Consider the following 24,720-nt stretch of genomic DNA (forward strand, 5'->3'; position numbering starts at 1 on the left):
CCCGCCCGGGAAGGGGGCGCTTCCACGGGAAACCCGCCCGGGAAGGGGGCGCTTCCACGGGAAACCCCCCCGGGAAGGGGGCGCTTCCACGGGAAGACCCCCGGGAAGGGCGCGCTTCCACGGGAAACCCGCGTGCGGGCCCGGTGCTGCCCGCCGACTCGCTCTGTCCGTGCAGGCTCGCCAGCGAGCTCAGCAGCGACAAGGGCCACGCGTTCGTGGAGCAGCTGCACAAGGTGAGTGCTGGAGCCGGCCCCGCTCCTGCCGCCGGAGCCAGTTCCTCGCCGCTGACTGTGGACGTGGGGCTCCCCGGACACAGGAATCTCACCGAGGGGATATTGAGTAAATGCTTGAGAGTCTTACCCCTAATTACACTACAAGTAATAAAGTGCATCACCGTAATCCGAGAAGGCGAGCAGCAAACCAAGTAAATTGGTTATGGGCAGAAGGACGTACCTGCAAGCAGTTCGTTCAGTGCTGTGGCTGCAGGAGCTCGCAGACACGAGCTGGGCCTTCTTGTCACGTTTGCCTCAAATCTGAAAGCAAAACGAGGCAGCAAGGCGAGCGCGATGGTGGGAAGCAGCTTCTACTGTACCAGCCCAGGGGTTTTGCAAGTGAGCTTTGTTGCACAGAGGAGCTCAGCAGTAGCTGATGGGAGGCGTTGGGAAGCTTTTCCAAACTGCCTCTCGGTATCGAGGCTGCAGCCTCCGCTTTCTGCAAAGTCAGCCAGGGCGGCTGAGTGTGCCAGTGAAAATGAGTACACGTGCTAATGTGGCTCCTCATAAAGCAATTAGGGAGCACTTATCTGATCCCTCCTGCCAGCAGACGGGGGGATGATGAACAACACGGGTGGGATCTTCTTTAATCAGCACAACCAGCTGTCGCCTCCCCGAGCGTGCTGCGCTTTCACCAGAGCATCAAAGGGTGGCTAACGGAAGCGCTGTGTTTCTCGTGCAGGTGCAGTGCATGCTGCAGGACGTGGGCTCCAACATCGCGACGCCCCTCTCCTCGGCCCGGCAGGCCCACCTCAGTAAGCCCCGCAGCACCTTTCCTGGGATAACGGCGCTGCGAGGAATGCTGGCTGCTAGAGACCGTTACTGCTGCACATGGTGGTTGGGGACAGTCCCCCAGGCGAGGAAGCCACACGTGGTCCCTAGAGCTGCCCAGTGGGTGACCTGTGTCATGGGGCCATCCTGGGTCCTGTCCCAAAGCCAGGGCCTCAGCCCCAGCTGCTGGATGGGGAGCCAGCCCCCTCCAGCAGCAGGGATGCGGAGGATGCTTCTCTTGTGACTTACTCATCCCAGTAGTATCCAGTTTCATCTAAGGATTGAATCTCTTCTGGATTTTTGCTTTGTCCCCTCTGTAGAACGAACATCTTTCAGTGAGAAGCCAGTTCTGGAGCTGGAACAGTGGATTGATAAATACTCGGAAGAGCTTCCCCCGCTCCGAGCTTTCATACTGCCAGTAGGTGCTTCTTATGCCACTTGCTTCTTCGGGGAAAATCTACTCTGCTGTCTGCCACTGGGGAAAAAAAACCCAAAGCAGTTTGTATGGCACTTGGTCCATGCACTGACCTAAAGAAAGGCAGAGAGAAGGACCAGATTGAGCTAACCCTGCACATACTGTTGTGTTTAGATATCTCTTCACAACTACTTAGCCAGAACGTAAGGCTCAGCTGCATGTGTATGCCATGCAATAAGCTGTGCTGTGTGTCAGTGAGGTGGGTGGCTACCTGGCATGAGCAGCATTAACGCTCTGTTTAATTGTTGTTCCAGTCGGGAGGGAAAAGCAGCGCCGCTCTCCACGTTTCCCGAGCTGTCTGCCGCAGAGCTGAGAGGTGGTGAGTGTTGGGCTGTTGGTGTCGCCAAGTAAAACGGATGAAAGGTGATCGGATTGCTGCCCTGCAAACCACGCACGTTGCAGTCAGAGCAACCGCCCTTTAGCGACCTGCACTGGGCTAGAACTTGAGTCAGGTTTGGGGTGTTTGTCCTGGGCTTCCCTCCCCCAGACTGGCTCATCCGAGCTCGGAGTCCAGAAGCACCAGGACTGTTGATGCCAGCGTGCATTGATGCAGAGGAGAGCCAGGAATTTTGTAGCAGGTTAAGGTGTTGCTGCCTACCTTAAGATGTTGCCTGTCGTGTACCTCTTTTGGAGGTGAAAGCTCCCCCAGTAAAGTCTCCAGAAGGAAACACCTGTCTGCTCATCACATAAGTCACTTCCATGCAAAATGCCCCATGGTGCCTTGAAACTGCTAGTGGGCAGTTTTCCCCGAGGAGCTGGGGGTCCTCACGGAGCTGCTGACAAGCAGAGGAACATTTCCACTGCGGTCAACAACAGCATCTTAAACTGCTGAACCAAGATGCGCTGGAACGACGTCATCTTGGGGAAAAAAACCATCAGAATCAGGGTTTCCTTGTCAAAAGCAGGCTTGAATAAGTCTTGCAGTCCTCCTGAAGAGATGCAATGAGTAGTTTTGTTATGCGAAGCCTGGGTGAGGCTGGTGCATAAAGTTTAGCGCTCCAGCAAAGTGCATTAATCTGCGCATTTAGAGCAAGCTAAATACACTCACAGCTTTCTCTTCTTGTTCTAGTGTGGTGCCACTAGTGCAAGCAGGGGAAGCAGATCCAAATGTGGCCAAATATTTAAACAGGTAAGAACAAAAAGCCACTCCCTGCTCCAAACTGTTGTTGTGTCTAGGGAGGCTTGCTGGGTGTTGTTCCTCTCATCTTGGCAAAGAAGTGCAGGGTTTTACCCCTCAAGAAGCTTCCTTCCTAGTTTTTAAAGTTTTAATAAACAGCTTGTTAGAAAGCATTTGTGCACAGCGTGTACGGGAGCAGGACTGAGGTGCAGAGGGAGCAGCTGCCTTCCTTGGGAAGGCTGCTTTGAGACTCGCTTGTTCATAGCGTCTCCTTGCCTGGCTGTCCTGCAGTTCCTAGTGCTACAGTCTTGGAAAAAATAACCACATCTGAGATGTCAAATGTTTTCCCTGTTTTTCTCTTGTTTCCAGGCTAAGCGACTATCTCTTCGTTTTGGCACGTTATGCTGCAATGAAAGAAGGGAAGGAAGAGAAAATATATATAAAGCCTGAACCATAAAGGGACTTGGGTTATTGCTTTCTAAATCACAAAACGCTGAATTCAACAGACTGTTTTTTTCTCAGGCAAGGAAGGGAAGAGAATGAGCCTCGATTTGGGACTGTGAACTTGCCAAAAACTTCCCATTTACATAAACAGGACCTGGTTCACAAGTGCTCTAAGGAACACAGCTGTCCAAGAGGCCTTGTCCAGGTATCTCTTGAATGGTGGGGTGACTTCAGAATTCATGTTTGCCCCAAACTGGAACTCCAAATGGTCACAGCTGATTTCTAGAGATATTTTAATTTCTCTGGGCAGGGGCAGGTGCTATGCAAAGACTCTGACAGGACTCTGAGGAATGCAGAAGAAAAACTAATGAGCTTCTCTTTAAGTTGTAATGCTCATACAGAACAGAGATTCAGGAACTCTGTCCACCATCTCTGAAATAATAAATGTGATTTACTTGTACCAAAGGGCCCTTAACTGTCATACTTTAATGCTGAGCCCAGCTTGCTTTTCTTTTGTTAAGTTGCTTTCAATCCATCAGCCCTGGCTGGAGCTAGAAGAGCTTTGTAGATTTACAGGAATGTACTCGCTGGCACGGGCTGCCTCTTTCATGCGTGTGAAGAATTTCTCAGCAAGCCCTCTGCCAGGAACGGGGCTTGTGCAGGAAAGGGAGATTAAAGGAAGAGGGGCTAAATCCTACACTTCTCATGCGAGCGAGAGCCGTGGGGGCAGCAGGAGTTAACTCCCTGTGGACCTGCCCTCCCTGTGCAGAGCACAGTGTGGTCACAGCATCCCCTTTATCCTGCAGTTCAGATCCTGCAAAAATTAGGGATAGCCCCAGGGGTGTCTCTGCTTCCCATGGAGCCCTGAATAGAACAGAGTTGAGCCCAGGCTGAAGCTGGGGCTGCAAACAGCACAACGCACTTCTGAACAGAAACGGCATCCTCTGAGTCAGCACTCACCCAGGTCACCCAAATGCTTCATCTTGCAGAACAGCTGGAGCTTTTGCTGCATTTTTTTCCCCCAAACATTCCTTCACTTGCTGTTTTAATGCTGGAACTTGTGTATCAATCAAGTGTATCAATCTACACGAGACGAGCTCTGCAACCTGAGTCCCTAAGGAGAAACCCAAGGCAGGGCTGAGTAATTTGACAGAGCAAGCTAACTAAAACTCAGGAATCATTAGAATAGCTCTGTGAGGAGTTTTTCCAGCTGCCTGATGAAGACTGCTAGAAAAACATCCTGGATATGTAAATTAGTGCATTACACCAAGCCTAATGAGCTAACTCCTTGATACCCATTCAGAAGAGCCAAAGAATTACAGTCTGTACAGCTAGGTCCAAGACTCCTACAGCTTGGAAACATAATTTGGAAGAATATCCGTGAGGCCCCTTGTTTAAGCCTCTTGCCCTTGAAGGAAGGAGCCGTACAGACAAATTCCCCTCACTGTAAGGTGAGTGCTGGGAGAAAGCTGCACGCTCAGAGCGCACCCTGCACCAAGTGCAGTTCTCAGGTGGGAGCTTCCAGGTCCTGCAGCCTCCTCTCCTCAATTATTCAAGGAGGAACAACCTTAAAGCTGCTCCCGGAAAGTGGCTCTGGCTTTTGCATCAACTTTTTAATCAGAGCAGGGCCAGGGTGAAGAATGCCCAGCACTAATCGATGCTGCTGTCTCATTATTCACCCTTTTTTTTTTTTTTTTTAAAACATATTTCATGGCTATTGTTAATGCGCATTTTTCACAGAGTAATTTCCCGAGCCTTGGCCTGTATCACATCCCAATGACAAACGCTGCGGCTTGGGCCCGCGCCGGCAGCCGCAATGTCACCGCAGGCACCGCTGTTTTGGGACCAAAAACCTCACTGCTGTTTTGGGACCAAAGCTAGCATGGTTGGGCTTGCACGGAGAAGGAAGGTTATCCCCTATATTTTCATGAGATGTAGAGATTAAATTTCTTAGGGTTCACTTGGCTCCCAGCACTGCCCCTCTGCTCCTGCAGTCCCCAGGCTGCCCTTGGATGAGGCTGCTTGGATCTGGGAGTGAGCACGGATCAGAAGACCAAGCACAGGGAGCAGCCGGCAGCTCAGCTGCCCCTCAGCTCAGCAGCCCCTGGGTAAAGGGTGGCTTAAACCACATAGAGCCTTTAAAATAGCGAAGCCCCCTCTGTGCAGGCTGCAATCCGGCGCCTGCACCTCATTAAGAGGGGCAGGAGGCAGCTGCTGCATCCGTGCTGCCCGGCCGCAGAGCCCCCATCCATTCCTGCCCGGCAGGGTTCCTGATTTCGGATTACGCTGTAGCTGCCAGCACAGACATATGTTGCTAAGGGTCGTTTATTCTAGTTTGTAAAATGTATGGCTGCCCCTAGCTTGCACACTGTCAAAACTGGAAGAACCGGCCCCCAAATCTCTTGCTGCATGATTGGATCGGACGCCCGTACATCTGTTCACGCTGCTGGAGCTGCAGGAGGAGATAAGTTTCGCTATAACTCAGGCCCTCGGTTGCTGCCGCCGCGCGCGAGCCGCAGAGCCGGCTGCTGCTCTGCACGAACGCCCCAAACCGCGTCCTGCCAAGGCACGGCGACTCCCTGCTCCCGCCGAGGAGGAGGAGGAAGGGCTGGAGCGGCTGCGGGTGACACGGAGGCTGCAGGGGCTCTCCCAGTGCCATCTGCGTCCGTGTCACAACGGCAGTGCCGCCCGGAGCACCGGGTCCCGCCGCGCTCCCAAAGCGGAGCTGCCCAGAGCCACCCGACAGCGTTCGGGACAGGACCCCGCTTCCCAGGCCCGGGGGCCAACAAGACACGACGCCCCTTGTCTTACTCAGACCAGCTTTATTTTCTCTTCCCTGCGTTTTCTGCTACGAGGGATGTACCAAGGTCTCCACAGCAGCAAGTCTAGTATAGAAAAATAGTCATTAATCTCCCACGAGGAAACCTTCCCTGCCGCTGGCCGCAGCGCCCGGCACAAACCTGCAGCCCCGTGCGTGTGCCAAAAAGGGGGTCAGGGAACGGAGCAGCTCCGAGACTCGCCCGACGCCGCCGCGCACAGGCCCCGGCCCCATCCCGGCTGCAGCGGCCCCGGCGCGGGGCGGCGAGGCCGGTGCCAGCCCGGGGCTGCGCTCCGGAGGGAACAAAGATCTCCCTCCACCGCCCTCAAGGAGCTGTCTCCTCGTGCTCTGCTGGGACACGGCACCGTCCCGGGGGAAAGGTCTTCAACGCCGTGTAAGGTCTTCAAGCCTGATACAAGTCAGTGCAAGAGCCGCTCCGCTGCGCTCTCAGCAGCTGTTTACACCACACTCCTCTCTACGTAACGAAACAAAACAGAAGTCACTAACTCTTCCATTGCTCTAGACCTGCTCTGTTCCACAGCCTGAATTCCTGCCCACGGTGGGGCCACCTTCACCCACACTCCCGCTTGCTCCCCTTCAATAGCGTTTGCACAGGAAAAAGGACCCGAGCAACATCGTTTTCCAGGTGCATTTCCAACAATTGCTTCCAAAAGGTTATTTTTTTGACAGAACGCAGGAAGACGACGACTCAAAGGGCATTCCTGCGCTGGTGGGCAAACGGTGCCAAGTATTTTCTGGTCTGTTGGCAGCACGAAGGGGCCCTGGGGTGAGGTGGGGAGCAGCTCCGTGGACCCACTCAGCAGCCAAGGGCAGAGCACGAGGCAGGGGCCGTGTCCGGCTCGGAGTGCCGGGAAGGGGGCCGGGAAGGCGGAGGGCAGCGGCCTCCCCTGCGCTTGTTCTCATAGCGAGCGGCCGCAGCGACAGGGAGGTTCCGGCTCCTGCTCCTGTGCCCAGGGGAACCTCCATGGCCCTCTTGTGCCACCAGCCCCCCCGGCGCCGAGGGGACGTTTGGGGCCAGGCCGAGGCAGGACTGCGGCGGCGCGAGGGACACGCTGCAAGGAACAGGCTCTGCCTTCGTCAGGGACGGCAGGAAGGGTGCTGCCCTTCCCGAGGACAACACACACTCGTGCTCACACACACGCAGCCTCCAGAACCGCCTGAAAAACCAGCCTGCTGCAGGCAAACGGCTACTGACACCAGAGGGACAAACAAGTGAAACCAAGAGCCCGGCCGCAGAGCCGACGGGGCTTTGCGCGGAGGCTGAGCCTGGGCTCGGAACAGCCCCTCAGCCCAAGGACAGGCAGTGCAGGGCTGAAATGGAGCTCCTAGCAAGAGCACTGCTGCCCACAGAGGCTTCCGGAGGCTCTGGGCAGCCCAACGTGCCCCTTCCCGGGCGGGCACTGCGCAGGGCTGCGGAGCTGGGGCCGGCTCCTGCGCTCTGGAAGCAAAACCACATTGCAACTTCCCAGCTCCCGATCCAATCGGAACACTGCCACACATCCCACGGGCAGCTCCAGGGCTCCCCCGGCCCCTGCCGGCTGCTCCGGGCCTGGGCAAGCGGCCCGTCCTCCAGCCGGCCCCGAGCAGGGCGCACGGCGACGGCCCCGCCGCCACCACGTGCCGCTCCTGCCCTTGCGCTCCGCGTTTCTCCCCCGAGAACCTTTCCACACACTGGCTTCCACCCTCGAATCCAGTCCCGCTCCCGGGGCAGGGAGGGGAAGCCCTTGGCCAGCAGCAGCTGCCCAGACCGCGTGGCCTGCCGGGGTATTGTGGTCACTAATCTGGCACTTTGACTGTTCCTTTCATGCCTCCCCGGGGGTTGTTCCTGAGGGTGATTTACAGGGGTGACAGGTGAAGTGTATGGGGCCAGGCTCATCACCTCCACCCTGGAGGAGGCCCAAGCAGAGCCGGCCCCGTTGAGCCCAGCAGCTCTTGCCCGTGAACTCTAGAACCGGCTGCATCTCCCGGACCCCGGAGGGAGCAGCCAGGTCCCACAGAGCTGGTCCAGCCTCTGTGCACGGAGCCTGCAGCTCCGGCAGCAGCCCCGGGAGCCCCGGTCGCTACGACAGCTCGAAGCCGGTGTTCATGCTGATGGCGTAGCGCAGCTTCTCCCGCAGGATGCTCTTCTTGCTGTAGTTGGGAAGCTTGAGCAGGTTGAAACACGTAGAGGAGGTTGGCAGACGCCCGCCTGGCTCTTTCTTGCGGATGGTGAAGAAGCCCCGTAACACACTGCCCAGCGTGTCACCCGTGTCCTGGAAGGGGCAGAAAGGCAGCACCCCTGCACTTCCAAGCAGGGAGCTGAGCTCCTCTTCCCTATGCACAGGGCAAAGGGGCTGCCTCACAGCCTGCTTGCTGGGAAGAGTCAAACCCAAGATCCTTCCCCAAAACTACTGGAAAGGAACTTTGTGCAGGGTCCGTTTGCAAGGACACGGGGAAACAGGAGGATCAGAGGTACAGGATCAGAGGGAGAATAAGGAGAAACATGACCTGGAGACGGGCTGTGCAAGGAGGCTTTCACCTCGCCCCAAAGCGCCCACCTCTCTGTGCCTTAAGGCTCCCACAAGCAGGGAGACGGGCAGGCAGGGCAGGGCAGGAGGCCAACAGCCCGTGCGGGGCGGCCCGGGCGCGAGCAGGCGGGCTGCCTACCTGATCATCAGAGACTTCCACGCAGCGGATTGAAAACGGCGGCTTGAGGTAGGCAAAGCCCAGCAGCGGGGGCCTGGAGCAGCTCGTCACAAACTGAAAGGCAGCAAGGACAGCGAAAGGCAGCAGCAGTGAGCGGGAGCAGCCCGGCCAGGGGCACGCGGCCCACGCCGCTCCCTGCGCCCGCATCCAAGCGCCCCCCGGCACAACACGGCCGTGCTCAGCCCCTGACCCGGCACCACGCGCCTCTGCACGGGCTGCTCGAGGTGGCACAAGGGCCTTTGCAGGGACTCCGCTTCCCGGGCTGCCCCAGGGTGAATTCCAAGGCAGAATTCTGCCGCACCTTCCAGCGGAGAAGGCACACAGGTAAGAGCAAGAGAGCAGCCCTGTCACAACCACCCCCAAAGCCCAGGTTGGGCTGAAAATTATTGTTTATATATTATATACTCATTTATTATTAGAATATTATTTACCTTGAGAAACATAGCTCTTTCCTGAGGGCTGAAGTCATTGGCTAAGATGTCCCAGAGCCAGATGATGACCCGATGGCTCCCATGGAAGCCACCGTAGTACACGGTGTGTTTCCTGGGAAAAGAAAGGACACACTTGTCCCTCCCTGCAGCACCCTGGGGAGGACGGACGGACCCTTCCTCCCATCAGTTACCTGCCCAGCTTAGCTTGGAGCAACATGCTCTCCAGCTCCATTAGCCTTTGCCTCCTCAGATTTCGATCACGAGGAGCAAAAGGTTGGGAAAGGGTCGCTTTGCTGCAAGGGTCGCTTTGCTGCAAGCCTCCAAGCCGCTGCCTAACCTAGCGGGTTGGTCTGCAGAGGGAGAAGAGCAGCAGACCGAGCCGCTCACTTACTTTAAGTCCTCGAGGTCAATCTCGGCGTTGTCGCCAGAGATCAGTCGCTGCAGCTCCGGCGCGGAGAACATACGGATCCACTCAGGCTTGATGATGGACCTGAAGCCGCCGATGAGCGCCGCCGTCTGACTCTTGATCTGCGTGTGCATCCGGAAGTGGGCCATGAGATGGATGTAGCTGATCCTGGCGCGACACGGAGGGAGGGAGGGCGGCAGTGAGGGTGCCGGGTGCTGCCCCCTGCGCCGGGCTCCTCTGCCCTGGCCCTATCTCCCTCCTGCCTCTGCCTGCTCCTTTCCTGCACCAGGGATGAGCTGGTGTTGATAATCAATGGCCAACCCCGATGTGGAGGGGAACCTGCGCCCAGCTGCCCTTTCAGGGAGCAGATCCATGGGGACTGCTCTAGGTTTGAAGAGCAATCGGCAGAGCTCCGATGCTGCCTGCAGCAAAGCCCAAATCCGATCACGCCATCCGGGAGATGACAACATCCCGCGGCAGCCAGCACGCAGGGCGGCTGTACAGACGATTTTGTGCAGTTTTCCCCGAGTCTTTCAGACAAACCCAACTTCAGAGAACGATCTGATCCTGCTGGGTGCAGCTGTGCAGACAGAGGCACTGGCAGTGCCGCGCACCGGCTGCGCTCTCCATCTCGCTGCAGATCACCATCTTCCAGATAACCCCTGGAACACGTGAACGGCTACGCAGCGCGTGAGCGCAGAGCGTGAAATGCCTTATGGAAACACAGGCCACTTCCAACTCCACAGGATTAACAAGTCAAGCTCTGCAGAGCCCTCACTGGAGCAGGAATCACAGATGAAAAGCACTTAAGAGATTTCCACCTTCTTCCCAGGGAATAAAGAGGTGCTCTGCTTGTTAGAGGAGAGCATGTAGAGCCAACATGAGATTTCCTCTACTTTCAAGCAGTCCCAACAATCCAGTTTGCTAATTCTTTTTTGTCAGCTCCCGGACAGACACTACTAGAGTCACGCTGAGCAGGTTTTCAGCTGGGCAACCTAACTCTGATTTCAGGAGCCAGAAGTGCTCCTAGATTGCTCCCCTCACCCTCTCTCTCCCAGTCACCCACTCATGTGCGCGCGTGCCCCCAAACTCCTGCAGTTCCTCTTGTAAGCGAGCGGAGCAGCACCCAGGACCTTCTTCCTGCGCTGGCTTCTGAGGAGCCACAGAAAGATCCCTTTCAAATGCAAACTCCCTGCTTGGAGCTCAAGATGGGGAGAGACTGGGGACATCACGCTGCAAAGCACAACTAAGGCAGATGGATCTTCAGGTAGGAGGCAGCTTCCATTTGCCATTAAAGCGAACAGCCCTCAGATTACCAGCTCAAATGCACACCTGCTTAATAGAGATTTTATCCTGCTTTCATGATCACTGGAGGGGATAGCAAAGGAAAAAAAAAACGAAGGGAACAAAAAGGTGGGTTTGGTTTTCAGGCTCCAGAGTTGACATTTACGATAACTATCTAAAAGGCGGTTATCTGTGAAAATAGCTGCAGGGCTTAGTGTCTCCTCTGATTTCCTGTGTCTAAAGTACGACTGTCGACTACATTTGAATTCACCACTGTCTCTCCTGAAGAGCAGTGCTTTATACAACTGCCACATGTTATCATTCTGAGAAGATCTGTCTGCTCCAAGGTGTCTTTGAGCATCTGTGCCCTCTATGTTCACGACTGTGTGCCTGAATTGCTTTGAATCCATCTGTCTGTATCTATCACCATCATTAAATCCTGCAGAATCTCACAGACTGTGTGCCTTTGACCTCAGAAGCGCTGTTTCAAGAAGTAAATTGTCAATTTTTATTTTGCAAATCGAATTTAATACAATTTCTGCCGATGAACTGTAACCAGTAAATTCTATTAAGATATTTATGGGCTCCTTCTGCTCCAATCCATCTCAATTCATTCCAGATGCAAGCCCAAGGAACCAGAATAAAGTATTTTACAGTGGTGACCTTAAAAATCTAATTGCTGTACTTACTTATTTTCATTGGTAACGGGAATGGTCTTCCCTCCAGGAACAAGTTCATGGCAAACAAGCTGAAGGAAGAAACGATTGTATTGCTAATTACTGCCTGGAACCACAGTGGAAAGAAATGCCATGCTAAGCCGATAGCTCCCCATAAAACATTCAGTTTTACAATAAACCGGTGAAATTTTAAATTTAAGTACAATCCTGCTTCTGCCTTGAACTAGTTTCCACTTAACTATTAAGGCAGCGATTGAACGGTAGGGAAGTGCAAGGCTGCTGCAAGGGGAGCCGGCCTGATGGAGGAAGCTCCTCCCTGCCCCAAGCCACGGGCTGCTCCAGCGAGCCCCGGGGACAGGCACAGGAGCAAAGCCAGCGGCTGAGCAACACAGAGCTCCTCATCGCCCAGGGAGCAGCGTGATCCAAAGCGATCTGCCCACAGCCTCATCCCGAGCGACAGAGCCCGGCGACATCCTGGCCCAACCTCGGCGGCGGGATCCTGGTGCTTGGCACAACAGAGCCGTGACTCCCCTTGGCAGCAGCCCTGGGAGCAGGGGATCGTTACTCCCGGCTTACAGTGGCCTCTGTCTCCCCACTCCCCAAGGCCAGGGCAGAGCCCAGCGGAGGAAGGAGCCCAGGGCCAAGCTGAGGATGCTCCTCTCCCTGTAGAAGCGCGGGGACTTCCCTACCTGGCTGCTTCAGTGCAGAAAAGCCAAGGCAAAAAGCAACTCCCAGGGTTATTTAATTTATTTAGAAGCTCGGGCCTGGGTCTCTGAGCAGCACGACGCTGGGTCCAGAGCACAGCAGGGCCCGGCTGGCTCGCTCTGCGCTAGCTCGGCTCTACGGCTGGAGCTGGCGCTGACAACAGCGCCCACCAACAGCAAAGGCTCATCTGTACTCTCATCTATATGTATTTTACAGCTACGCACACACAGTATCATCGTAACATCCGTGGCTGAGCAGAGCTATCTCGGTGACCACAGGGCACAAGTGTAAAAGCAGGTTTAAGTCCCTGCGAGGGACTGTGACAAACAGCCTCTGCTCCTCAAGGCCAAGCGGCTTTTGGCCACGTTTCAAGTTTCTGCAAGAGAAACTGCTATGTTTAAAGAAAAGTAATTTTTCCTCTCCACTACCACGGGCACTTCTTAAAAGAGTGGAAAACCAGGTATGCAGGGAAAGCACAAACAATTTTTTTTAAACTAGAAAAAATGTTCCTAGTCCTAGAAAATTCTTAAGGGACAGACAGCAACCTCTTTGTAGACAGAGTTGGTCTCTGCCCAAAGTTAAATACTGAGTCAAGCCACAGAACCCAGGGGTGAGTTCAGGGAACCTCTGAAGCTGAAGCCTGTCTTAGAGCACAGGTATTTTGTATAAAAGGAGACCAGATGAGCCCTCCCCACAACCGAGGCTGAGGTTATTTACCAGCCTCCTCAGGATTCTCGGACAGAAGGGCCACACAGAGCATCCAGGTACCTACCAGAAGTTCAAAGCAAAATGCACTCGGCAGAACTTGTGTTTGGACAGACTGCTTGGCCTTTAGAAGCTCCAGACCAGCTCTCAAAGCTCAGCAGAGAAAATACTGCATCCTGCTGGCAAGGCAGCCTGCAGGCCTCTCTAAGGATACCTTATGAGAACTAAGATATCCCTGCTCAGAGGTCAAACCTAGTTCCTCTGGCAGCTGCTTATGCTCATTTTGCCACTTCTGGCACCACCGGCTTCCGCACAGCAACGGGCAGCGATTGGCAGCCTCCCTCTTGGCAGAGGAATCTTGCTGGGAGCATCAGCAGGTGGATATGGGAGGCGAGGGAGATGCTCCTGTGTGGAGGAGCTCCTGCCTAACCAGGAGAAACAGGGAATCACCTGGGCTGGCCTTGTGGACCATCAGGGTCCGCAATCCTGCTGCTTACCAGCTGGCATAGAGAGGGCATTTAGAAACAAAACAGAAAACAGGGACAATATCCAGTAGAGTAACCAAAAAAAAAGCCTACCTGACCCATCACATCTTCATCATAGGACAGCGTTAAGCCTAAGTCACTGATATCACCATCGTAACGCTGGCAAAACAACAGAAAAAGAGAAAGAAGGTCAGTATTTAGAAGCAGGAGCAGCATCTCCATGTTTTTTGTGTTATTCTCCCCCAGCAGGCACTAGGCAACAAGGCAGAACGAATACATGACTTGCTCAAGGTTATGGAGAGATCACACAGGACTTAGGAACTCCCAGTTCTGGGTTTACACCTCCAGGCTCCCGTCTCATCCCTGCTTGCCCCAGTAATGACACAGGACAGCCACCTGCCAGCCTGCTTCAGAATTAGCATGCAGTTCCGCTAACACAATTACCGTCAGAGCACATGTCTTTAAAGATGATCAGTATCCCAAAGGCATTTGCCAGCCTAGTATTTTTAACAGCAGCCTGCAGTAAGGGATTTGAAGAAGGGAAAAAGTAATGCTCAAACCTTAATTGAAGTGAGGTTTTTATAGAACTCCGAGTCCAAGGAGGGGAGCTCATCTACAGAGCTGTAGAAGACACTGTGGTGGTGTCCGAGCAGCTGACTCAAGAAGAAGGAAGCAAACGGCACATCCACGACTATGCCCTAGAGACAAGGGTGCACGTGTAAGTCTCTATATACTCACTATGTGCAATATCACTGGCTACCTGTGAAGCCTATAGCACAGACTATATCTTACAGAAGAAGTATAGAGATGCAAAACATGTTGGAATTTGCTAATAAAACCAAATCCTCTCAAAATCCACCAGTTTGTGGAGCAGGTGCAAAAAGACAACCACAAATGGGAACTTCAAGGTTCCTTTAAAGACCTACCTTATGCAGAAAGGACCATTCTGCCTTTCCACCCTCCTTTTAGCCACATACCTCTTCAAGTAACATATGGCAATTGGGTGCTTATAAGATGCAACACCAACGCAGTGCAGCATTCCAGACGGTGTCTGCAGCACCAAGGAGCACACACCAATTACATCCCAGGTCATGCCTCCAAAATGTTTTATAATGTATCCCCGAACAAGTCCCAGGCTGCACTGCCATCAGTATATTTACTCAGGTTGTTTTTTTCCCAGCCTCTCCTCCTCTGTTAACACCTCCCCAAGGACATAACCGATGCTCTCAGAGCTGCACCTGGACAGTGCTATACCGACAGGGACAGGATGCAGACACAGCACTTCTGCCTCACCTCATACACGGCCTTCCCGAGCATCTTCCCCACAAACTCGAAGAGCTGCAGGTAGTTCTCATGAATGTAGGATGTTGGGGACGGATACAGCCTCTCATCGCCGCTGGTTGTCTACACAGGCAGAGACAAAAGCAGGATGAAGCAGCAGGCACCTGCTCGGAGCTGGCCATCGAGGTCAGCATCTGCAGCCCTGCATCGTACCTTGAACAAGTTGAGTGCAGGATCAAACACCTTCTTTATTATCTCCTCCAGAAACTCCTTGAAGACTCCATCCTGGTCAATACCAGCCTCATCAACACCCAGATCATTCACGAACTTCACCCGGATCACTCCCTTCATGGCATTCTGCGAAAGCTGCCGTAGCTGTTCGTATCCATCCTATACAGAGCAGGAGAGCCATAGGTCACTCAAGCAGGAAGAGTCAAACATCCACACAGAACATACAGCAGGGAGAGATGGAGCGAGATAAGCATCAGATCTGCATTTGTCATTGAACTTTTTGTCTGAAAAGACTGATTTCCATCAGACAAAACTCCAGGGCTGTAGGAGTGTGAACTGTGCAAGGGCCCATCGTTTTCCTGTAACATCACTTCCAACAGGAACCAAAGGCAGAGCCAGGTTTTCTCGGGAGCAGGCTGCCTTCTGAGGCAGGGCAGCGGAGACCTGGAACCACGAGGTGGAAAATAATCCCAGTGCTCCAGCTAAGGCAGCAGCCTGCAGCTGAGGCTAGAACAAGCAGGCAGAGCTGGGCAGCCAAGAGCCACAGCTCCATAGCCATCCCGTGGCGTTCCTGACACAGAAAGGGACAAGCTGAGATTCAACAGGAACAAAAAGCAGGAAGAGAAAAAACGAGGTGCTTATTCAACAGCTGCATTAAGATTGGTTAGGGCACAAAGGAGCTTTGAGCAGAAGTACATCTTCTGATTGATACAGTGATATTTTGAGAATACAAATCACAAGCTGCCTTTTGTTTAAATACTACAGTAAACAGACTGCTGTGTCTTGCACAAAACGGTGCAATTTGGCTGATCAGATTCTTTGGCAAACAAAAATCTTGTACTATCCAAAAGAAAACTGCCAGTTCAAAAGAATGCAAAGCCACAATGCAGCTAGACCCAGCAGGTGGCTGAGCACACACACATTCGCCACGGCCCCCTCGCCCGGCTGAAAGCGGGAGCACGTGCAGCCAGTGAATGTGCATCTTCTGCCCTTGAGTTACATCTTGACTGGAAAGGAGGGTCCAGCCTATGAACAGGGGAGAATTTTTCATCAGCAGCAGGATGAAGGGCAGCAAATAAACCTGGCATTAGGGAAAAAAAGGGGGGGAAAAGGAAAAGAAAGGAAAAAAAAAAAAAGAAAGAAAAGCATCTTCTGTTGATAAAAACAGTTCAAGCTGGAGAGAGCCTAGCTTATACAGCTAAAAGCAAGGAGGAAGAGCCCTTCAGAGCCTGGCAAATCCTTGAATGCACAGATTCTGATGCTTCTGCATGAATAAGTGGGCATGTTTATTCTTTCACACTTATCCAACTTTGACATTTAGCTGCAGACATGTCAACATATGCAAGATCATTTGGCAAAGGAACAGTGTGTGCATGTAACACAGATGGATGTCAAATCCTAGGGTCTGATCAAGACATAAAAGGGAAACTTTCCCAGCTTGTCACAGCTTAATGGCAAAGCAACAACCATCCCTTCAGTCTCCACCAGGAGAAGAGTGTCTTTTGAAGGATTCTGAATGAGATGAGCAGCAAACTAAACGCCAAGGAGAATTAGTAACAGTATGAATAAAGCAAAGAAATGCTGAGTGTGCCGTTCAGTCCCTTACCTCTCCAAGCTTTGCACTACGCCTGCCTCAGGCAACGTGCAGTTCTGAACAACTTCCAACAAAGCTCATTGCATTCAGGAATGACCTCCCTGCCCAGGGCTGCCAGCAGCAGCCACGTCCCACTGATCTTGAAGCTGTCAGAGACAGAACTGGCACTGGATTCCTCAGCACCCAGAGAGGAGATTAAAATATTCACACCACATCCTTGTCAGGCCACATTAGGGGCTTGCCAGTTGGCTTCTGCAAGCCAGGTCACTTACCTCCAACATCCGTGAGCGACGGATAGTGATGTGCGTGACGTGAGGCGACGCCGAGCTGGTTTCAACAAGCCCAAGCTTCTCCTTCTCCTTTGTAACCATGTTCCGGAAAAGCAGCACCCTCTTAAAAATAAAAATGGCTTGTAAGTCTTCATCTACAGTGGGCCTAATCCTCCAGCACAGCAAAGCTTTCAGAGGCTCCTCACACGTGCCCAAACCAGCTATTGTTCATCCTGTTCCCAAGCAGACTCACTGACACCACTGTAATCTACTTACTAGAAGCAGTAGGTTGTGCTTCCTTGTCCTCCAGTTATGCAGAGAACCCCCTGAAGAAGCCCTGCTCTGGAAGGGACTGGGTACCTCACAATACCGAAAGGGAAAAGCCCCTCTCCAATCACCATATAAAAAAGCATCACCTCTGTAGACTTATTAAGCCATCAGCTTTCTGCATGTAGACCCTTTCTGAGGACACATCAGACACTGCTGGCTGAGTTTAAGCAGCTCCCCACACAAATTTAAGCTCTCTCCCAGTGCGAGAAAGCAGGACAGTTTAGAAATATGTGAGCTGGAAATAGAAGAAAAGGCACCAAAAACAAAGCCTTGCCTAACTGGCATTTCAACCATGAGCTCCAACATCGAAGACACGTCCCCTTCTCTGCCAGGACCACCTAGGTCACTGGCTTTCAACCAGCACCCTCTGCCCTGTCTCACTCACGTTCTTGTGGGGAATGACGTGAGGGATGTACTGCAGCAGCAGCTGGGCTCGCTTCTTGTCCTTGTCCAGCTCCTGGAAGAGCACGCTGGGTTTGAGGTCCCTTACAAAGACAGACACAGATTCAGAGATCCCGAGAGATATCCCAGTGTGCTAAACAGCCTGTGGCAAGAGAGGGGAAACCCTACAATGCACCCAAAAATGACCTGAGCTTGGGGTGTACTTTAAGAAAACCAGAGACACTCAGGCTGTTACTTTTCAGAGCATCACTTTCCTGTGAGCAGCAGCTAATTACATCACAGAACAGAAGAATAGCAGGGGGAGTCCTTCAAGTTAGATAGTGTAGGAAGCAGTTCTGATCTTGATCTCACAGATGGAGTGAGAGAGAGACCAACTTAAAGCAAGAGATCACAAAAGAGCCACCCGAAAGGGAGCTAACACACTAGGACTAGCACATGGGTGCACAAGGCCCTGCCTTGAACACTTACTTTCGTAGCCAGTGGTCGTCAGGAGCAAACCGCCTGCGGCAGTCCCGCTCGTACAGCACCATGAGCCAGCCGTGGACAGAATGGAAGAGCTCCAGGGTCTCCCCTCGGGCATTCTCTGAGCGGAAGGGACAGAGCAGCAGTGTCTAGGACACTCCACACAAAAGGAGGGCCAAACGCAACACGCTATTTGTCAGCCTAACATGAATAGCAAAGCCATGTTCCTCCCAACCTGCACTGCCTTTGGAGGGAAGCAGGAGACTGAGTTTCCCCCAGAAAACACAAAGTGAGAAACTCTTAGCCACACGAAGCCATCTCAGCCAGCTCCACCACAAATGGACCATATCAGTCAGCTGTCAGAACTGCCATGTGCTCTAATTGTGAATATATAAATCCATAGGTCCCTCCCACCCTCCACTAGTCTGATGTACAGATCATACATCCATGGAGACTGCAGCCTGCCTGTTGTGCTTTCTCAGAGCACTGCATTACATTCCTGTCCAACATGTGGTCCAGTCATGCGAGACTTAAGTCTCTGGATGGCAAAGCTAACATTCCCATCGTGTCTGGTACACAAATTCTCATTTGAAATAGACCAGTGCATTGTATTTAGTGCCAGACATGATAGCAGTATCTGGACACCAAAACACTGGAATATATTTCCAAGCCACACACAGGGCATTATGTTTCTGTGTCAAGTATTAACTACCTGCAGCTTCAAATTCCAAAATTAATGCCATTTATTGTTCAGTGGCATCCTCAAATCAAGCTACTAAAGCACTTACCCACGATTCCGTCCCAGATCATCTTAAACACAAAAGAATTCAGAAAAGATGAGATGGTAACAAGCTCTTCCAGTTTGAATGAAATCTGCTCTTCATAGACTTCTATGTCATCAAGAATCCTATCAAAGAAAGGAAACCCAGATATGCAAATGCCAATTTAATTCCCTTTTGAAAATATCATAACGGCACATTATCCTTTAGCAGCAGCTCTTATTTCTGTGATGACTGACACCCACGAGGAACTAGAGCCATAAAAAAACCTAAACCTTATTTATTGGTTTTGATCAATATCTGATCCTAACAAAAGGCAGTATGAAAGGTCTGAGATATGAGCGAAGCTAATACTTCACAGCAAAAAGGACCCGTGCACTAGTCCCCAGAGAAAGCTTTTTCATCAGCCAAGCTAAGAAAAACTCCCTCTCCTGACAAGCAAGGCCAATTCCCCCCCTCTTTGTGCTCTGCAAGCCAATGAACAAGACGGCAAAGGAGTCGTGACGGGCAGCTGGGCACGTGCCTGCAGCAGCACTCGGGCCACTGCTCCTCAAAGCCAGCGGGGTTCCAGGCGTTTGCTCTGGACCCAGGCAATCACTGCCCATAAGCAGCCAAAGAAATCTTCCTTCCTCCCTCCACAGGCCAATGCTGTAATATTTGTCACCAAACCAGGCAACTTGATATCCATTAAGCAGCAGCACAAGGCAGATGGGACAATGCTTTTGAAGTCTCTTTCTATTTCTTAGGATTTTATTTATATAAAAGGATGTATTTTATTACGAATGCCTTCTCTTTACTCTGCCTTGCCTATTTACCTCTGTGCAAAGGCAGTAATGCTTTAGCTATTCCTCTTGAAACCTAAGGAATACACAGGAGCTTCACGTTTCAAGTCTAAAGAGCAACCTCTGCTTTCTACCTACGTGATAAGGTGGCGGGAACAGTCACAGAAGAGCATCAGCATGGCCAGCAGCCTCTTCGACTCCTCCGTGTCATTATTCAGGCACTCCAAGAAGAGCTTTAGCCCACCCTGCGGTCCCAGCTCGCAGATAAAAGCCCACAACTTGGGTAACAGGTCATCAAGGTAAGTGAGGCCTAGTGACAGAACAATATAAAGCACAAAAAGGTGGGAACTGATGGATCCTTTGGCAAAGCAGTTATTTTCCTGAAGTGAACACACACACACCCCCACCCCAGGCTCACAAACTTGCCTCCATTAACAGGAGTTGTTCAGTTCTAAGGCACACAAAAGAAAGTTTTAATCAGGCAGCAATAGTGTGCATATCTGCAGCTCCTTCCCATCAGTTATTCTGTAATTTTAGGAGAAAACTAAATTCTGTGACCCAATCATTACAGCCATCTCAAAATGCAACAAAATGCACACAGGACAGGGTTGTACCCGTGGCCAGCCCTATAAGCAGAAACAAGACGTCCAGAGCTGTGGACTCACTCCTCTATTCTAGCTACAAGAGCAAAGAGTGCTTATCTCCACCTCCATCCCTTCTTAGACAGGTAATTTGTTCCTAAGATGTATGAAGGTGTTTGCACATAAAGATTAATATTGCTAACCTTCTCGAAAACACTGACTCGGCCTTAAGGCTGATATGGAATAAGCAAGGTTTCATTATAGGAAAACTTGCTTCAATTCATATTCTGGAGAGTTAATGTTTGATAAAGAAATGATGAATGTTATTGATCAGATGTATGATTCAGGGTGGAACAAGCTTTCCACGCAGACAGTCAATAAAACGTTGTCAGTAATAAAGCTACCAACAAAATCAAGAGAATTTAATAGGAAAAACCAATTTTTTCCTCCCTGTTTTAAGTGGGTTGAAAAGTGCCCCTGTGCCCTGACCTGTGAGGATCTGGAGGCGGATCTGCGTGAGCGTTGTCAGCGTGGTTTGGTACAGCACACAGATGCTGCACACTTTCTGCACCTCCGCCGAATCCACTCGCTTGCCCCCAACAGGCTTGAGAATGTTGCGGACGGACGCAGACTTCTGGAAAGCTCGCTTGAAAAGGTCTGGTAAGAGAAGTGCACACAATGTTGGCCCAGGAGACAAAAGCTCTATTCCAAACCATTTACTTCCCCCAACTGCTTGACAGCCCTGACATGGGGATTTTAGCAAACAGGTCACCCCACACACAGTACATTTTCATGGATTTTTTTTTTTTTTTTGGCAGAATGCTGTATAGCTGCTAGCACTGCAGAAGGGAACCAATAATCTAGAGCTTAAAACTGTAACAGAACTGCAGTGACTAATAGGTCACAGGATTTAGTCTATGTGAAGTCACTGGAAAACAGCCAGATTACAGCTGTCTTCTTCCAGATACTTTTCTGCAGAACCACACGCAGACCCATAAACCAGCTTCACCCTGCCTTCCACCTGGGGAGCTGGCCTCCCCATTTTGTATCAGAAACAAGAAACCATGCAGTAAGCAATTCAGCTACATAGGAAAGAATAGGAAAAAAAACAAACAAACATTAAAATAAGTAAATATTCTCATGGCACCAGAGAGACTTGCCCCAGATCACAGAGGCAGTTTGAACAGGAATTACAAATAGTAGTGTTCATCTCATCCTGAAGTAGCAGCGGCTGCTGCAAGAAATTACCCAAAGCTTTCAGACTGGTGGAAACATCAAACTGTTGAGAGACAGACACGCATGCACATGGTGCACACACATTCACACACACACACACACACACACACACACACACACACACACAAGCAACCCTCCCAAACTGACTCTTCATGGGAAGGCTGTTCTGAGGGGAAAGCGGCTGTGCTGGCAGCTGAGCTGCTTCCTGACTCTCCAGCAGCTTCTTGCTGAGCACATCACTGAAGAGGATGCGGATCATATGGACGCCCCAGAGATGCTGCAGTTGTTTGGTCAGCAGAGGCATGGACTCGTTCAATCTAAAAGACAAGTTAGAGAGACAAGTTAGAAGGGAGGCTGGAATAAAACACTGCAGAGTGGCATTTGGACACATTTGTTCAAAGCATCCACCCTGCAGTTGGCCTTCAGAGGAAGAGCTGACCTACAGATCCCATACTGAACGTGTCAGCACTGCTACTGTTCAAGCAGTCTAACCACACTTCATAATGAATTTCCTCCTGTAATAGTCTATGAATGAATGCAGCAATTTAAGCAGTGTTTACTGTATATACATAGTCTGAAATGCCTATGAGGTTATTCTGCAAAGGGTCAACCTGCTCTCCTCACAACACAAAAACCACTGCAGTTTAAAAATATATATAAATAGATATATATGTACACATAAGGGGGGTGAGGGTGACAGACAGGAGTGGGGAGAGAAGGAGGAAGGGAGAGATTTCAAGCTCATCTATCACCACTTACCCATAATCCACAGTCTGGGAAAACCAGCCCAGAACAGGATGCCAGTGAGTGAGGTTGGATTTCTTTTGTGAAACGTATTTCTGGCAGTAGGAGAGCATGTGAATGAGCACACCCACAAAATGAGCTGTCTCCTCCTCAAGAACCTTATCGTTCAAGGAGCCCAAAAACACAAGGTTACCTGGAGGAACAACCAGCACAGAAAGGCTTAGGGGGAACAGATGCTCCAGGTCAGTAAGTACAGACAGTAAGGGGTTTGGGTTCATTTGATCTCTTTTCAAGTCTGCAGAAGGGTTACTGGGAATAATGACTTTGGAGGCTACCGCACAGCAGCCCATTTCCAGCACACATCAACCACCAAAGAGATGTGTCATACATGCAGCTGAGAAAGCTGCAGGAGGGTGCCACTCATCTCATCCAAGCTATGAAAATCAATAGTTATTTATTTCCCATGTTCCAAGTGTTCCTCTGGTTCCCTGACTGCATATATTTTAGCAGCACATCTATCTAGGCAGGTTAGGTTCAGGTCTGCCACGCTGCAAGATTCACCTGCAGCCCAAGGGAAAAGCTAGCAGGGATCATGCTCACAGGTGGACACGACGACACGTCCACCAGAACAGGTCTCTGGCCTTGCTGCCATTTGCAAGTATCTTCCTAATTGCTTAGTGCTAAATCGTACTTGCAGTATCCTAAAATAAACCTCCTTTGTTATTTTAGAAAGCAACTAAGTCACCATAAAAACAAAAACAAACCAGTGGACTGAAGGCAACTGACCATGGAGAATGAAGATTCATCTCAAGGCTCTCCTCCAAGCCCAGTAAGAAGGAAGTCCTGCAGGTGCTTACCCAACAAGCAGAGCGTGTGGCTCCCCTCTAAGCACACGCAGACATCTCGGCAATGGGCCTCGCGACTTAAAAATAAGATGAACTTGCGGAAAAGTTCGTGAGATTCTATCACCGCCAGACGCTGAAAGAGAGAATTTTACAAACTGCAGGTGAAATTGAGGCGCCTGACAGAAGATTATGCACCTGAACTGCCACTAGCCACCTGGATCACGTGTTCTTTCCAAACAAAGCAGCACCTTGTAACTGTTGCACTGAAGAGAGCAAGACTTTGATGTAAGGCTGTCCTACAAAATAGATTTCTAGTATCACAGGCAAGTGGGACTCCATGCTAGCCAAAAAAAGCTCTTAGAGGTGAACATGCCATGTTCTAGCGGCAGACAAACCTTCAACTGTTAGCCCACAAAAACGTGCACATTTTGCACAAAGCTCATCTCTGCCTGCACTGAGCTACACAGAGGAGCAGAGACATTAAATTAGATTAACTTGCTATTTACAGCCACGATCCTTTTCCATACGACAGACTGACTTCTGCTTTGGCTGCCTCTGTGATAACAGAGACGGGAGCACAAAGGCATGCAGAAATTCCAGCTGAGTGACACATAAGACTTAAGGATGGACACACTGGAAATAACAGCTGAAAGAGCAGCTTGGGCCTAAAACGGAAACTGCGGCTTTCTGTGGACACACTCGCTATGGAAGCATCCAAGTTAAAGTCTCTGTAACAATATCCCAGTTTCATTTCTGTCCAGCCACGCCTGCTAGTATTGACTTGTTATAGTCACCACCACATCTACTCGAGCAGAAAGCACATTTGTGACCTGTAAAGAGCAGCACTTGCATTTTATAGTGGGGGAAACTGAAAAGTGCATTAAATGACCCTCCCCAAGCCACAGGGAGCAGCCTGTGGGAAAGGGAAGAACCCTGACTTTCAAAGTTAAACCAAAGTCGTAAGAGCAGCCCTCTTCACGATGCTAAGACAGTTGAAGGACATGTCCAATATTGGAAATATTTTTCTAATGTTATTATCAGCATGGATTGTCTGGCCTATCAGCCCTGTGGTGTTAATAACTTCTGCAGTATTAGAACAATACAGTACTGAGTGTAGAAGGATCAAACATTTCCCAAAGAGAAAGCTGCAACTGAAAACTACAGATACATTAATGCTCTATTTTAAGAGCTGATAAAATGGAACAACGAGGGGCCTTATGTGATACTCAACGGACTTTTGGTACTATTACATCATGCACTTACCTCAGGTGTTAGAGTAGCAAGATGAGTCATGATAGCAGGCACAGACATGATGTGTATCAGAAAGGATCGCAGCAGATTGTCTGAAAACTGTGCAGCAACCACAGGGCTGCAGGGAGAAAAACACTTCAGTGCAAGGAGTCTGCCCTAGCCACGGACAAGAGAGCCACTCTAATCAAGTTATTCTGGACTGGCCAATCCTTCTATCCTCATGCAGAGGAGCTGTTGGAGAAAAAGTTTCCTAAAGCTTCTGCTATCATCACAAGTTCATAAAAAATGAATTGCGACTCAAGGGAATGTAAGCTAGAGCTCACAGCACATTACTCTTGCAAGAACATCCATCCTACCCAGAGCACCTTAAATGTTATCCAGTTATCTCTAAAGTTTCCCCTTTCCCCACTGTCATCAAGCCAGTAATTAAGCAGCCATTTTCATTAGGCAGAAGTTCAGCGAGTTACTCAAGGACACCCATTGTTACTGAGCAGCACATAGTCATGATCCCAGCAGTGACAGCTATGGAAGGAAAGTCACAGGGAATTAACCATGACAGTCTTAAAGAAATCTCATTACTGGCTGCAGGTTTCTAAAATGAAGACACACGAACCATGCAGCAATGAGGTCAGAGGAG

At 50.9% G+C, this 24,720-nt stretch overlaps 2 protein-coding genes across 2 annotated transcripts in view; one reads left to right on the plus strand and one right to left on the minus strand.

Moving 5' to 3' along the window:
- MMAB (metabolism of cobalamin associated B) overlaps window positions 1–3,527 on the plus strand; it is a 4,130-nt gene extending 603 nt beyond the window's left edge. Inside the window, exons 2-7 of the mRNA XM_026036711.1 lie at window positions 78–233; window positions 955–1,027; window positions 1,364–1,461; window positions 1,773–1,837; window positions 2,588–2,647; window positions 3,005–3,527. Coding sequence (XP_025892496.1) covers window positions 78–233; window positions 955–1,027; window positions 1,364–1,461; window positions 1,773–1,837; window positions 2,588–2,647; window positions 3,005–3,092 — 540 coding nt within the window. The 3' untranslated portion in view covers window positions 3,093–3,527. The remainder of the gene's footprint in view (window positions 1–77; window positions 234–954; window positions 1,028–1,363; window positions 1,462–1,772; window positions 1,838–2,587; window positions 2,648–3,004) is intronic.
- Window positions 3,528–7,634: 4,107 nt separating this feature from the next.
- Window positions 7,635–24,720, minus strand: part of UBE3B (ubiquitin protein ligase E3B) — a 20,745-nt gene continuing 3,659 nt past the window's right edge. Inside the window, exons 8-26 of the mRNA XM_026036734.1 lie at window positions 24,096–24,201; window positions 22,845–22,965; window positions 22,003–22,180; window positions 21,391–21,560; window positions 20,497–20,664; window positions 19,565–19,736; window positions 18,654–18,772; window positions 17,872–17,986; window positions 17,387–17,486; window positions 16,675–16,794; window positions 14,791–14,967; window positions 14,590–14,700; window positions 13,857–13,994; window positions 13,390–13,455; window positions 11,414–11,472; window positions 9,426–9,608; window positions 9,035–9,146; window positions 8,565–8,657; window positions 7,635–8,170 (exon numbers count right to left, since the gene is read on the minus strand). Of these exons, the coding sequence (XP_025892519.1) occupies window positions 7,979–8,170; window positions 8,565–8,657; window positions 9,035–9,146; window positions 9,426–9,608; window positions 11,414–11,472; window positions 13,390–13,455; window positions 13,857–13,994; window positions 14,590–14,700; window positions 14,791–14,967; window positions 16,675–16,794; window positions 17,387–17,486; window positions 17,872–17,986; window positions 18,654–18,772; window positions 19,565–19,736; window positions 20,497–20,664; window positions 21,391–21,560; window positions 22,003–22,180; window positions 22,845–22,965; window positions 24,096–24,201 (2,500 nt within the window). The 3' untranslated portion in view covers window positions 7,635–7,978. The remainder of the gene's footprint in view (window positions 8,171–8,564; window positions 8,658–9,034; window positions 9,147–9,425; window positions 9,609–11,413; window positions 11,473–13,389; window positions 13,456–13,856; window positions 13,995–14,589; window positions 14,701–14,790; window positions 14,968–16,674; window positions 16,795–17,386; window positions 17,487–17,871; window positions 17,987–18,653; window positions 18,773–19,564; window positions 19,737–20,496; window positions 20,665–21,390; window positions 21,561–22,002; window positions 22,181–22,844; window positions 22,966–24,095; window positions 24,202–24,720) is intronic.

Source organism: Nothoprocta perdicaria, unplaced genomic scaffold (genome assembly GCF_003342845.1).
Source record: "Nothoprocta perdicaria isolate Ctin4 unplaced genomic scaffold, notPer1 scaffold_185, whole genome shotgun sequence".
NCBI lineage: Eukaryota > Metazoa > Chordata > Aves > Tinamiformes > Tinamidae > Nothoprocta > Nothoprocta perdicaria.